We start from the raw sequence: 14,981 nt of genomic DNA on the forward strand, positions 1-14,981 counted from the left end.
TGGAATAGTAAAGACAACCTTAGAAATGCCACCAACGTTGCGAAACAAAAAGGATGCAATAGCCGAAGTGGCGACTTACGGCTGTTCCGAAAAGCTGCGACAGAAGAGCGAAAGAGCGACGAAGGGAGTGCCTTCGGATTGATACGATCTTCATCTTCAGGGCAGCAACCGAAAAACGAGAACCACCCGATCGATGACCCCCGCAATTTTTAAAGCATTTTGATGCTATCGATAGGCCATACGGGGACGTTGGAAAGGTAAAGGGAAGCAGAAAGGCATCCGACGACTCCGTGTGGGCGAATGAACCTGCTGAAAAGAGCGATCGAAAGCGACGAAAGAGAGAAAAGGCACTCTAAAACCCGTACCATTTCTACATTTCACCAAACGTGGCTGTCGAAAACGTCGCAAAAACGCTCCCCACACCTAGACCAGGTGTTGATCTTGTTTGATTAATTAATTGCCGTGGACGGGAATTTTACTACACAGCACACCATTCCCCCTTCTGGATCATAAAAGACGCAGTTCTCGAATGGAAACAACCGCCTAAACCTCTCTTTAATAGCAGTGGGAAGTCACCCCCGAGGTTCCCCAAAATTCGTCTCAGAAGCCGACCTGATCAATCACGCGGTAAAGTGCCTCATCGGAAGTGCTAATGGCGGCCGGGACCAGCGTGGCATACGCTGTAAACAGCGGTTCTGCGCGCAGCAGTCCCTCGAGACAGCGTGCCTCGAGTGATTTGTCACGCTGGCGAAACTGCTCGAACACCGATGCCGCCTGCTGGAGGCTCTGCAGCAGTGCGGTCATTTTAGGCGGATCTTCCTTGGCGTCTTGCTGCTGGAGGGTCGCGGCAGTGAGAAGATAATGGCCACGGCTTAGCGAGTTCTCGGTGGGCTTTGTCATACGATCGACACGGGCCAGCATTGCTTCACGCTTTACCGTTTGACCGAGCCTGGGTGTGATAAGATGACGCTGTGAAGTTTGATAGAGGAATACTAGAAGAGTGTGTCTACTTACAGATGGTACGATTTTGCCTGCGCTAGAGCGACAGAGACGGCCAAATCTGGCAGCTCACCATCCAGCTCTGCCTGCTGCAGTGCGTTCCTGTACATCTCCAGCGACTCCTCGAGGCATCCTTTTGCGCACAGGAACTCACCGTACGCTTGGTAGGACTGGGCCATGATGGATGCTTTCCGAGCTGCAAAAGGACAGAGACATTTTAGAGAAAAGACTCCCTGATTACATCTTCATATAACTTTGTACTGACTTTTCAGAGCTGCCTTGTGAGCGTCCCTTACGTACTGCTCCACCATCCACGTTGGCGATTTCGCCATCTCCTCCGCCAGGCTACGATTACTCACAAACAGCAACGTGTTAATGGCGATCGACAGCGGTTCGCCATCCTCCTCCAGCGTGCTCCAACCGTCCCGGACTCCCGGACAAGCGTGTTCCAGATCGCCATCCGCCTCCTCCAACAGCTTCATCGCTTCCAGGTGCTGTCTCTGGTCGATTAAAAACTTCCCATAGTAATATCTAACCATCGATTGCGCCCTGACACGCTCCCGCGGGCTACACTCCGCACAGCGATCGAGTGCGATGCGAAAAAATTGCCCCACCAACCATCGCTTCTCCGGATCCGGTCCGAAATGGCGCGCAATGGCGAGCAGCTCGGCCACCTCCCGCTCGTACTGCTGCCGGGTCTTCCAGCCCTCTGCCGCCGCCAGCGCATCGCCCAAATAGTTGAGCAGCTGTTCATCGTTTCGTAGCCGACGGCTCTCGACCGCCGCGTAAGACGTCCGCCCAACGTACCCGTCCTCGTACTCGATCAGATGCAGCAGCAGGAAGGCGGCATGCACGTACCCGGCCTCGTACAGCTCGCTGGCGATCGCTTCGTAGTACGGAATGCGGGCCCGCCGGACATCGTTCGCGGTCAGCTTCGGCACTTTCCTGCGCAGGCGCAGCTTGATCTCGGGCAGGCTGCCGGTAAAGGGCGTCGTCAGACCGGGACGAACTAAGCTGTCGGATGACATTTCGAAGACGAGAAGAAACAATTTCGCCGTCACGCAAAGGTTACTGTGATTTGATGTGGTTGTGTGAGGAGTTGGATGGGAGAGTTGCCCCCCGAGAGCCTACAGGAAGTCGGTCGGCCAGTCAATCTAGTGAGCCAAACACAGGCAATCGAGACATTCCCGGGGAGCGGCTGTGTGTGTGTGCACATAGCAACCTTGTCCATAATTAAATTGCTCAGAAATTTTGCACGCCATCTGCAAATATTGAACATTGTTCCAAAACCTCAAAACTTCAGCAAATCCACACCACACAAAAGAGGGTCAGGCACGATCATGACCGCCGAGGTCCGAAAAAGGATTACATCGGACAACTTGCATCCTTCGCCCGCTCTGCGGTCCTTCAAGCAGTCCCAAGCAGCAATGATCTTGCAACGAAATGGGGAACCCACAAAAGTCTCTGTCACTGTCAAGGTTTTCCCCTCTCGCCGGCAAAACAAGTGCAAAAAAATGTGAGAATGACAACGAACAAACCAACAACAACAAAAAGCCCCACTCCAACCTTATCCGGTCAAATGGTACGCGAAACGAATTCTCGATTCCTATGTCCATGTCATCAAACCCGTCGTGCGCCGTCCACTTGTTGTGGACTCGTGCCGCCTCCAGGACAACACGCAGCATCATGCCATCCTATTAACACTCTCAAACACACATTTTGTGTCCCTTTCCTTGGTTTTCGTGGTGTCGTTTCGGGCTGTGCCGCTGGCTCGGAACGGACAGCTAATCGTTTCTGCCAAGGTTTTGGGGGTAAAATTTGTGTTCCATTGTGGGGGACGAGGGTGTTCTGAAGTTCAAGTTTATGGAAGGTATGGCAGCTGCGCCCGCCTTTTTTTTCTACAAGCTGCCCGGGGTGGAATCCGTCGATACGGTTCATGCGGAATCACCAGTCACAGTTCAGTGGATAAGATAGGTAAGGACCGGGGCAAAACCTTGCCCAATGGCAGCGTGTCAGCGACGGTGGTGCTGTTCGTACTCTCGCCATCGTCGCTAGATCGCTCGAGTCTCCATACCTCAAGGACTCGGGATTGCGTTGCCGCAGCGTACTGAACGGTACGCGCGTTCGCTCACCGAATCATTAATCAAAGATCAATACCGCTGCTACTACATGCACACACACACACGCACGCACACACCCGATTCATTTGCCGTGACATAATATGTTTTCAATTTAGAACAAATTAATCGCCACAGTACCAGTATTTCCGAAGTCACCATATGGGCACGATTTTCGTTGGCGGTCGTGACCTTCGCCGGTTTGGTACGTTGCGTACGGAGCGTCAAGGGTCCTGGCCGTTTTGCACCAACCGTTGTGCAGAAGGAGAGATTTGTCTGCTCGATTCGGTACATTCGTTTCCTGGGTAGCCGGTACCTTCCCACGATGTCTTTCTCACCCTCGCCCTTGCATAATTGGCGGGTGGGTTCGATCGAATCACAAAATCAACGTGGCTTTTTAAGTTAAATAGGCCACCCTGAGTGGCTCCTTGCATGGTGTCGGAGCCAGTGTGGCAAATTGTTGCGAGTTTAATTGATTGATTGTTTGCTGCTGAACACGATACACGTACCTGCAATGTGAAGGCACTGATCTGTCCTGTCCGGGCGGACGAAGATTCGGTGCAATAGATAGATAGGTAACGCACTCCGTAAGTAATTGCGCATTGACAGATAGGTTTGATTGGATGTGGTTGTTGAATCTACAGAATAAATTACCATTTTTTTTTTTTGGTGTAGCGATATTCCTGCCTCATCAGCGTTTGAATTCTAAGCTTTCATGGTACAATCTTCTTCACCAACAGCGACTTGCTCAATCAACGCCAAGCACATGTTCCGTCGAAGATCGAAGCCTCTTCTTGTGTATCTTCTTTATTCCTCTCCATCTCTCTCTCTCTATCGATCGGAGATCGCGATAACTTCCTCCAATCAGGAAGATTAGTTTGTACAAATGCACCCGACCGGCGGTCGTCCGGTATGATTTATGGCACGCGCGTAACCGTACTCCAATCGTAAGGGGACGATCGTCTTTCCATCCGGGAAAAAGAATTAGCTTCAATTGCCCAAGGACACAGCTCGTCACGGCGTCCGGGATGCAATACAACTGCAGCGTACCCCGATAATGAATGGAAAGATTTATGCCCCGAAAGCCCAGCGTGTTTGATTTGTCCTCCCCGGGGCTTGTTGGCTGTGGCCTTGGTGGGGCGGAGATTTTAGCAAACGGGGAGATGGGGTGCCTGCTGTTAGTAAAGAGTGAACCTTGAGCTCATGGATTGGTTGAAACTTGTTACAATCTGAAAATAAGCTTGATGTAAGGTGTTTTTTTTTTAATTTTACATGACTTTTCTATCAGGAATTAAAAAAAAGATTAAGACAGTTTTTTGGTATTTAATCGAATATCCATTGATCTACTAATTTAGTCTCGTTTCCGTATTTATTTTACATTTTCAACAGTTTTGAAACCACTTTCCCTTCACATTCTTCTTCTTCTTCTTCCAATAATGTCAGAATTTATAATTTTCTTTTCTTCCTTTTAAATTTATTTTTATCAAATTGTTCTTAAACTACTACTTTGATGAATTTACTTTTTAGTATTATTTTTATTTTCCATCTCTTTATTTCCGTTCCATTTTATTCACTTATGGGTAAGCCGCTAGCGAAAAGGAAAAGGAAAAGGAAAAGGAAAAGGAAAAGGAAAAGGAAAAGGAAAAGGAAAAGGAAAAGGAAAAGGAAAAGGAAAAGGAAAAGGAAAAGGAAAAGGAAAAGGAAAAGGAAAAGGAAGGAAAAGGAAAAGGAAAAGGAAAAGGAAAAGGAAAAGGAAAAGGAAAAGGAAAAGGAAAAGGAAAAGGAAAAGGTTTTAAAGAAGAAAAAGAAGAAGAAGAACAATAAGATGATGATGATGATGATGATGATGATGAAGAAGAAGAAGAAGAAGAAGTATAAGAAGAAGAAGAAGAAGAAGAAGAAGAAGAAGAAGAAGAAGAAGAAGAAGAAGAAGAAGACGAAGAAGAAGAAGAAGAAGAAGAAGAAGAAGAAGAAGAAGAACAATAAGATGAAGAAGAATAAGAAGAAGAAGAAGAAGAAGAAGAAGAAGAAGAAGAAGAAGAAGAAGAAGAAGAAGAAGAAGAAGAGAAGAAGAGAAGAAGAAGAACAAGAAGAACAAGAAGAAGAAAGTGAAATGAAGAACAAAGGTTCAAAATAGCAAAGACATGTAATAGTTAATCGCCAAAAAATAAGATATCATATCTATATTGTCAAGTTAGGCGCACACAGTCGACCATGCAAAACGGCAAATTCCCAAACAGCTCTGCATTTTGTTAAGTTCGCCTCCCTCCTCCGGCGTCTTACCCCACATACACAAATCATTGCAAATTGATCAACACGATCCGAAGCGCATGGTCGGCAGCTGTGATTGATTATTTAACATTCTTTATTACCTTTTTACTTTGCGCATAAATTATTACCATACAACAAGCGGTGTGGCTATAGCAGTGTATCAATGAAAAAAAAACAAAAAAGGAGGTACAAAGCCCTCCCCACTCCCCACTACCTAATCAGCCGGACAGCGCGCCTGCCGACAGAATTTCCATCCCACCGATCGATGACAATTTTTCTGTACCATTAGGGAGGAAAACATTATCTAACGCTGTGGCGTACCTTCCTTCTCCTTGTGCATTGCATTGCACGGCTCAATTACTTGCATACATTAAAAGTGCACGCTACTGCACTTCAATTCCCTCGCAAGCGGGTGCACAACGGTGGCCTGGTGGGTTGAAGGGTGGAGATCATTTATCGTGACACAGATACCCCGAGCCGTGTTCGATAATAATCACTTTCTAGCGAGCCGGAGGACTGTGTGTGTTTGTGTGCCCATGCCCTCTTCAATCCTTCCATTTCTCTTGATTATGTTCTGTTTACAACTATTCTCCAGTCCGAGCTGCACCCGCCACGCTGTGTCGCGTTTATGTCATGCTCGCGCGCGTAAAAGTGCATGCGCGCGCACACACAAAACAATCCAGTTGCGGGGTAGTATAGGTGGTGGTTTGAAAAATTCGTATTTAGAGCAGAGACAGTTAGCCCTTGCCACCGCAGAGAAGAAAACTGCACTTTACCGTTCGTGCATTACGCCACCGTGACACACACACCCGAATGGTTTTGTGGGCCATGCGCTGGTGTCGATAGCGTGCAGCCATGCCACCAGGGGTGTCCTTTTTGGAGCAAACACCAGCGTGGTTCGCAAGATATCATTGGCGGTTTGAAAAGCGCACGTGGTGGTCAAAAACGCAGAGCGCGGCACCGCGTTACGCCGCGTTACGCCGCGCGTAAACGGTGTGCCTCATCGCGCACCGTGAGGGCATTGTTTGGGAAGGGGCTATTTTTTTATTAGATTGAACAACGAAACGAATTAAGCGCAATTTGTCTTTGGATGAGTTCCTTTAACAACACGTTAGATCACACCAACGTCACCGGCCTGGGCCTGTGGCAGAACGCGCATGCTGCAAGTGTATTGCGCACAACGTTGTCTCTTATAACGCGCGAAGCAAGAACACGCTGGTTGAACATTTCCATACCAGCAGAAGCACAATCTATCTGGCCCGATCTGAACTGCTTGGGATTAACGAGCGATGGCGGTTTATTAAAGCCCACCCCACTTTCCCCCAGCTTGGCCGTGGCACCATGGCACCGCGGAAGGTGAAACGCCATAAAAGGACGCGACGTGGGAGAAATGGGAGTGAATGCGTGCGCTGGAGCCCTTCACATTGCACGGTGTCACCCTGGGAAAGCTGACACACATGATTGCATCATAAGAATGTGTGAATCGGAGCGTGTGGGAATCGGATCGAATCAACGCATGCCGCCAATCCGTTTCCTACGTCGAATGTTGATCAAAATCGATCTCGCAGCATTGCCATATCCCAAAGATTTATATTCCACATCGCCATTGAATGCATTATGTTTGCCTTCGAAACGCTCACTCAATGTTGTTTCTTCTCCCTTCGTGGTTCCGAAATTGTGCAACTCTGGCTGGCGTGAACAAGATGTTTCGACTCGTTTACAATCTGCCACGGGACCTAGGGCCGGATCTAAACGCGCCAGCCCTTCATTAACCGGGGAAATAATTCAATCTCTTCCAAGCACCCGTCAGGCTTATTGGATGAGGTTTAATTAATTACTCCACGCCCCGGATTGGCTCCATAAGCCTCCAATTGGTGTCCGGAGCGTGTAGTTCGAGAAAAGAAATGCCTTAATTACACCCTTTACACACCCTGTCCGCAGGCTGGCCGCTAGAAGCGAAGGTAATGATGTCTGCATTTCGGTCGTGATGCGTTCATTAGCTTTGGCCAATAAATCTCGCCCAGTTTCAAGCATATCGCGACTTGCGCCTGCAAGTGAAAGAACGTACGCTGGTGGAGGGGAGTTTGATAACCAAATGGGAACCTCCTTTCTGGGCACTGAAACAGCAGAAACGAAACGTAGGGGTGGATGAGTGAAGGCGAAGTAGATAATAAGACACGGAACAAATTCATTCCACGGGTTGATAAGGTGACCCCGAAAGGTTAGAGGAACCGGAAAGAGTGAAAGTACTTTCTCTCGTTTTTGTATTCATTCTTATGGTTATTAGCTATTTCTGCAAAGTCATCTCATAGGATCAGGTTCATCTTTATTTATTTATTAATTATTTATAGAATTGATTTATTATTATTTATTGGTTGATGTTATTATTTTATATTTTGTTTTTATTTAGTAACTTATGTATTCACTTATTTATGTGTTTATTGTTTTATTTATTAATTCGTTTGTTTGACAATTCACTAGTTTATTTTGAATGTATATATTTTGATTGATTTGTACGTTTATGTATTTTTTTTTTATTTATATAATTCATTTGTTTTTCGCTTTCTTATAGTTTCACAATTTACGTAGTCATTGATTTATCAACATTCGCCTCTTGAAATCAAAAATTTTATCTTATTTTCAAGCTTGTTTGTCACTGTTTGTCTTTTCTGTTAGTTTTTTTTACCTTTTTCTCACCGACCTTTTGTATTGTATTTGTCTTTTTAAACATTTTTTTATTCTTTTTACTTTTCAATTAGTAATTTGTTTCCTCTTGCATCATTATTAGTAGTGGTTTTTTTTTCTATTGGCTATTTTTGTTTTAATTTTTCTGTTTCTGTTTTGTCTCTTATGAGATAGTTTGTTTATGTGCTCTTCTGTTGTTTTTTTTATTATTGTTAACTGTGGGAACTATTTTAGACCATATCTCTAAATGTTTGAGTCACTTTGTTGGCCTTGTCGCCTTGGCCAAATAACAAAAATCTTAAAAATGAGTCTCGTATAAATCCAACAATTATTTTTTATTATTGGTTTAGTACTGTTTACTCACCAATAGTTTTATTAGTACAACAGAAATACTTCTTATTCTTCTTCTTCTTTCCAATGAAAACAATTGCGACCATTTCGTTCCAAACAGACTTCTTAGGCTTATTAAGTACAACTGAACTGGATAATCAGCCCTCCACAGTACTCTCCCTTATTCGCTGCTCCATGCTCGAGCATTTTTAAAATTCTTCTTAATGATTGTTCCACGAAAAAAAAAGTTTATTATTTAACGCCCATTCCGATTATGACAGTATACGTGTCAACATTCAATTACTTTCATTATATGCGGCGCAACCTTTGCTCTCCTTAGCGTTCCTTTCGAATCTCACCGCGTGCGGCAGCGCCCCTTCGGTACGGGCACGGGTTCATAAATTAGTCGCCCGAGCGTGGTGCAAATTACATCATCGCAATTTACACGGCCACGCATTCCACCGGCAGCCCGTAGCCGTGCTGCTACCGATATGTTTGCGGCCAAAAATTTTACCTACCCACAAAAGATTCCTATCCCCATTACCAGCCGCGTATTCTGTGGTCGCCAGGTCGTGTAAAATCAGGAGCAAACTCCAACGGAGCAACACAACAGCTGCATAACCCCCAGCCACCGCCACCGCCGGCTGAAACGGTCCAATTCAACAGGGATGGTCCTTTATTTCTTGCGCTTTAGCATACATTGGCTACCCCGTCCTGCACATCGTCCTGCGTTCCTTTCTCCCTCTGCCGACTTTCCCATCACAGGAGAAAGGCCCTTTCATCAATCACCACCACCACCGTTCGGGTCGGGAATTATGTCTCGCGCGCTAAATTGTGCAGCTCGCAAGGTTTGGTGGCGGCCGGGACCTACCGCGCCATTAGAAGGTGGAGGTGGAGGAGCGTCTAATTTATCATCGCCCCAAAGGAGGACCGTGAAAGGCGGGTTCAAATGTCAAAATACTTACCCAATTGAATGTAGGGCAGCTTCCCGCGGGCGATGCCGATGTGCCGAAACAGTCGTAAGCTTGCAGTAAATATTTATAGTGAATATGACGAATGATCTAATAATACCATCGTTTGGCACATTCACACCTTTAGCTGCCGGGTTGTTGATCAGAACCATGTTGGATGGTTGTTGCAGACTGTGGCATGATTATTTGACGAAAGGATGCCAACCATGGGTCAGAAGAACTGTACCACAAGCAATCAAATAAAGGTATTGAATTAAAACGGTTCATAATAAGAGTTACATTAAACGAATGATAAATTAAATTTCCATACCAAAACTGCTGAAAGCTACGAATCGTCACTGGCTATATGCCGCGTTTTATTCATCTTTATATTGCTGCCCTTTTCTGTTGCGTCAACTTTTTACCATAAAAGCATTTTACAAAGTAAAAAACACTGTTTTCCGGGTCTGTTTCTAATGTGAACGGCATAGTTCAACAATTTGCCAGATGTTTTTATAACAGCCCAGCTGTCACAAATAATGACAGCTGTTGAAAAACATCTTACAAGCTTTGAACAATGCTGTTTACAATAAGAACTTTGCCGGTAAACAGTGTTATTAGTGTTGAGGATCGTTCTTGAGTTGGGCAAAATTCACAAAAAACCGAAACTGGGCTCAGACAAGTGATGTGCTGTATGGAGCGCACCCACAACTCCGATCCGACTCCGACTATTGTTAGTTCGATTCCAACTCCGGCAAAATGGAACCACTATATCCGCCCGGAGTTGGAGTCGCTCGGAGTCGTTCGGAGTCGTTCGGAGTCGAACAACTCCGAACGGCTCCGAACGACTCCGGATGACCCCTACTCCGGGCGACTCCGGGCGATTCCGTACGACTCCAGACGACTCCGGGCCTTTTCGAACGATTCCGAACGACTCCGGATATTGCAGCGCGGACCTACCTTCCGGAGTCGATTCCGAATTTATCGGAGTCGGATCGGAGTCGACTCCGGATTATTGCCAACTTTACCCATCATTAGTTCAGACGTCTTCCATCAAATTTTGGAACCAGTTCCGAAGGGATTCAATCATTCGAAGTCGGAAAGAGCCGGAATCGTCGAAATTATCAAGAATCGTCAAAATCGTCAGGAATCGGCCGAATCTTCAGGAATCGGCCGAAATCGACCGGAATGTTTATTTGAATGTTTTTGTTTGAATGTTTTTCCGTAGTTTTGTTGTTCTTAACCGACCCATATTCTAAAAATGCAGGAGCTAAAGCTTAGTTCCGTTGACGCTGCTATGTGATTGATTAATTTAACTGTGACTCATTGTTGTATCCATAGTAGGTAGGTAGACCTGGTCCATTCAAGAGTCGATCATGTAGAGGGCATTTTGTTAAAGTCGTACAGAAATTCGAAAATATCGGAACCGTGGGTGAAGTTAGGAGTACCTGATTTCTAGTCCAGTCTCATGATACAGTCGTCAACTCGCACGACTTTACAACATGCTCGTAATGGGTTCTAGTCCCGAATGGACCATGTATTCAACTATCCTGCTATGGGTATTCAATGAGTCACTAAAAGCCAAGCAAACTAGCGGTACAGACAGGACTTGACCGACATCGGTTTTTGTGCCAACATTAAGAAGGAAATTAGTAGGGAAAGTTCCTAATTGGTACTAGCCGGATCCGATACCGTGCTCTGGAACCAATTCCGATTACGGAGCCAAATGTGGTTCGCGCGCAATTGGCTCGATAATCCCGTTCGGCTCCCGAAATCAGAATTAGCTCCGAAATTTGAATTGACCTTCGAACCAGAATCAGTTCTGGAATTGCAATGAAAAGCTTCAGATGTGGAATCATTACCGAATTGAATTGTTGGTGTGAATAGATCATTTACCAGTGCATTTGAAACCTTACCGGCTATCGATACAATCGTAGCTGCATACGACCCTAACGCCTATTCTCATTCTCGAATGCGTATCCGATTCCGGAGTCGATTCTGATTTGGAAGACGATTTTGTTTCTTCGTTCTTTCGGACCATATCTTCATATTGCAAACGCGACACCTTTATTTTATGAATGTCATTTAATTCAATTTCTCCTTACGAGCGATCGCCACGACGATCACTTTTTCAAACTTAACGGATAGTATTTTCAAATTTAAAATAAGCAAACCGCTCAAAACGCTTGTTACTCTTTTCAAGTGCCCTGGCGACGTGCATCGGCGCGATAAACAGCATAAGTCTAGCAATATGTAACGCATCCAGTGAGGCCATCTGATTCTTCTTTACTTGCACGATCATAAAAAATCAAACCTAAAACACAGGCTCGTCATCAATATCAACTGGGCAATAAATAAAAAAAAGCAGTAACCTTAGCCACTTAACAATGCAGGGATACATTCTAAACATACACCAGAAGATTCAAGTGTTAGGTACAGTTCTGCCCAAAGGAAAATCCCTACGACCGTAAAGAGTGCGTAAACGACGAAATTGAAGAAATAATTATAAGGTCAAAATGCGGATATTTTAATTAAACTCATTTCTGGAAATTACTTTGCTAACGTTATACATAAGTAAGAAGGTTTACTAATTCAAGGTTGAGGAAGGAATGTTCGATTATCCAAGAAAACGATGAGGTAGAAAGCCTTGAATTAGGAAAAGTTTATAATAAATCATTTATTCATTCCTATAGTTCATCAAGAGTCGATGTGCATGTGTCCTGAACTCCTTTAATTCTATTTTAGATGCCAGATTAATCCTTCCACAACAAGATCTGTATTGATTCCAAAATTTATCAAAACAGACAAGTAGCCACCTCCCACGAGAAAAAAAAAACGAAAATAATTTCTATTGCCAACGTTAGTGCGATGAATGTTGCGACGTATGATGGCAAAGTAAAACAAATCAACAAAAGCAAGTTTTTGTTTTCTTTACCTTAAGGAACTTACATGTCTATAGGAATATTTGACTAATATGGACCTCTGCTCACGGAAGTGATAGTTCAGACTTGCATAATCATCCTCCATCATGCATTTGGTAATATCACGTTGAAATATTTCACAAGAACCGAGCTCCATGAGTTCCAAGTTAACCATCCGTTTGGGAAGCCTAAGCGGCAAGGTCATTTTTGACATGTATCCTGGAAAAATAACCAACCGTCTCAGCTGGGGCAAGCGAGGCAGATATTTCGAAAATTGCTGATTAACATTTTCCACCACAAGCGTTTGCAGAGCAGACAGCTTGGGCAGGCAGGCGTAAACATCCACGTAGTCCATAGCGATCCACAAAAAGTTTAGCTGACTGCTGAGCTGTCCTGCGAGAAGATCACATATTTGATCGACCTTCGATGGATCGGGTGTGATCTTTAGCCACTTGATCGACGTCAGCTCCGCCAACGATGGCCAATCGATTTTCATGTCGTACAACAGAAGCCTCTCCAGCAGGGGCAAGCGAACGCCAGCGAACGATAGGATATCGGCACTGTAGCATATGCTCAACTGTTGCAGCATGTTCAGGTTCGATAGGTGGCGTAACGGATTCGGACCGATACTAGCCAAGTACAGCAAATGCAGATCCTTCAGCTGAACGCATGATTCGCAGATGGCCTGCAGCACCTCACTCGACAAGATGCTAGCGTGGTAGTACAGTTTCTTAAGCTGCTTCAAATGCCGGTAAAATTCGATCTTTTCGATAGAACCGATACTAGTAGCTTGCTCTAAAGGACGCGGTGAAAACCATCCAATCATCCAATCCTCATCATCATCATCATCATGCCAAATCATGAGCTCTTCCAACTGCTTTAACTTCCAGTATGGTTCTTCGCCTCCGTGCTCTATGTACTGCTTACCAACGATGATCTCCACATCCAGTGAAGAAACAATATCCAGCACGCGAAGATTGGGACAGTCGATGACCTCAGGTAGACTTACATGCAGCACCAGCTTGTGCAGTGAACGATTAACAACCTTCAGCTTTTTAAATGAATGCGATCGAATGAAGCCATTAACTGGATTAACCAAATGTAGCTCCTGCAGGCATTCCATCTTTACCACCGCCTTCGATATCTTCACGGCGAACGTCTGCAAATCTTTCCCCAATCCGATCCTTAGTACGACCAATTGCTGGAGCCAGGGCGGAACTAGTAGCTTGCTGAGCACGAGATTCATTTGACGCGTTTCAAACGGTTTTCCCAGCAGATCAATATTGACCTTGCTGTAGCGGCGCTTGGTGCAATCGAGCATTTTGGCTGCTTCTGTTAAGTGTACATTTGCACGGGCGCTGCAATCGGCATACCACGTATCTTCATCTGACCGCACACGGCCAATGCGCAGGGTAAATCGTGTGGCACCGTATTCGGAAATCAGGCGCTCCCAGTAGCGACAGGTAAGTGAGACATCGCTTAGCGAATAAATGCAGAGATAGTCAAAAATGGTGTACATTATCTGGAAAGTGAAATGGAGGAGTAAAATCATTGTGATTTGAGTGGAAAGTCTGCCCTTTGCTTACCTCTTGTGGCAGCTCATTGATGTGCAATTTGGGCGGGGACGAATACCTCGCGCATTTTCTTCGCGGACGGCTCATGCTTGGTTTAGATTACCTATGAGTATGTTGCGCGGTGATCTTCTTTTCGTATGCAGATTTCCGACACAGGTTCAAAATCTCCATAGCAAACACACAAACAGCGCATTGATAAGTTCCAAGACATCCAGCTGTCAAAGTGTTGGATTGTGTATAGCAGCTATTTCAGTTCTTGAATTCAAACGGGCAGGTGTGTCGTTCCAAAGCGACAAACTCTAGCCGAGCGATTGGATCCAACGCAAGCGCTATAGATTATGCTTAACCCTATCACTGGCAACCAAAAAACATCATATTCCAGGTAACCGGGCTACCCGGGTAGCCAGCGACTTTGGAAGCTTATAACTTTTGAATGCGCAATCCAATATCGATGCAATATTCTGATGAAAATTAAACAAACCAATGCAGTTTCTATAACTGTGCATACCCATACAACCAGCTCGTACTTTGTGGCTGATTAAGAGATCGACGGTACTTTGCGGAACTATGGAGCTTTTTAACAGGCACATGGTACTATTTGGAACTTTGCGGCTGATTAGCACTATGTGTAGGGTTCACGATGGAACTTGAAAGCTTGTAAAGAAAGGGTACGGAACTTGGTGGAACTTTCCCAAGTGCCACAAATCCACTAAACGACCACTAAACGGCTTCTAAACGACTCAAGTTCTCTACCTAAACGGAATATAGAAAGACTTCGTTTAGCAGACGGCAAACGACTCATTCATTCTAAAAATAGCAAAAAAGCTGGTGGCGCTCTCTGTTGGTGGGATACCCCAACCAGTTGAGCTTCATCGCTTGGAGGAGAGCTTTCTCATTTCCTCTGTACTGTTGTATGGTTTCGCATTGAAGTTATGCATCGCTAGAACTAGAACGGCGATACAATTGTTTAATTACTAAACTCCAATGGAAACCACCAGTACTCAACCCAAGTGCCACAAATCCACTAAACGACCACTAAACGGCTTCTAAACGACTCAAGTTCTCTACCTAAACGGAATATAGAAAGACTTCGTTTAGCAGACGCCAAACGACTCATGCATTCTAAAAATAGCA

At 45.1% G+C, this 14,981-nt stretch overlaps 2 protein-coding genes across 2 annotated transcripts; both read right to left on the reverse strand.

The window, feature by feature from the left end:
- Positions 1-522: 522 nt before the first annotated feature.
- Positions 523-2,092, reverse strand: LOC121599447. The gene is made up of 3 exons (XM_041927256.1): positions 1,265-2,092; positions 1,015-1,195; positions 523-949 (listed from the first exon to the last, which is right to left on the reverse strand). Exons 1-3 carry the CDS (start codon positions 2,025-2,027, stop codon positions 601-603), a joined length of 1,293 nt encoding a protein of 430 aa, XP_041783190.1. The 5' UTR covers positions 2,028-2,092; the 3' UTR covers positions 523-600.
- A 9,341-nt stretch (positions 2,093-11,433) lies between these two features.
- Positions 11,434-14,024, reverse strand: LOC121599878. Its single transcript, XM_041927990.1, has 2 exons — positions 13,860-14,024; positions 11,434-13,795 (listed from the first exon to the last, which is right to left on the reverse strand). The coding sequence occupies exons 1-2, from the start codon at positions 13,932-13,934 to the stop codon at positions 12,284-12,286; spliced, it is 1,587 nt and encodes a 528-aa protein (XP_041783924.1). The 5' UTR covers positions 13,935-14,024; the 3' UTR covers positions 11,434-12,283.
- Positions 14,025-14,981: the final 957 nt, after the last annotated feature.

Source organism: Anopheles merus, chromosome 3L (assembly GCF_017562075.2).
Source record: "Anopheles merus strain MAF chromosome 3L, AmerM5.1, whole genome shotgun sequence".
NCBI classification, from domain to species: Eukaryota; Metazoa; Arthropoda; class Insecta; order Diptera; family Culicidae; genus Anopheles; species Anopheles merus.

Coding starts and splice junctions, on each gene's coding strand:
- LOC121599447 (XM_041927256.1), bottom strand. CDS start 2,027: ATGTCATCCGACAGCTTAGTTCGTCCCGGTCTGACGACGCCCTTTACC. Junction 1,196..1,264: donor TCACAAGGCAGCTCTGAAAA/GTCAGTACAAAG, acceptor GTCCTTTTGCAG/CTCGGAAAGCATCCATCATG. Junction 950..1,014: donor CAGGCAAAATCGTACCATCT/GTAAGTAGACAC, acceptor TATCACACCCAG/GCTCGGTCAAACGGTAAAGC.
- LOC121599878 (XM_041927990.1), bottom strand. CDS start 13,934: ATGAGCCGTCCGCGAAGAAAATGCGCGAGGTATTCGTCCCCGCCCAAA. Junction 13,796..13,859: donor TCAATGAGCTGCCACAAGAG/GTAAGCAAAGGG, acceptor TTCACTTTCCAG/ATAATGTACACCATTTTTGA.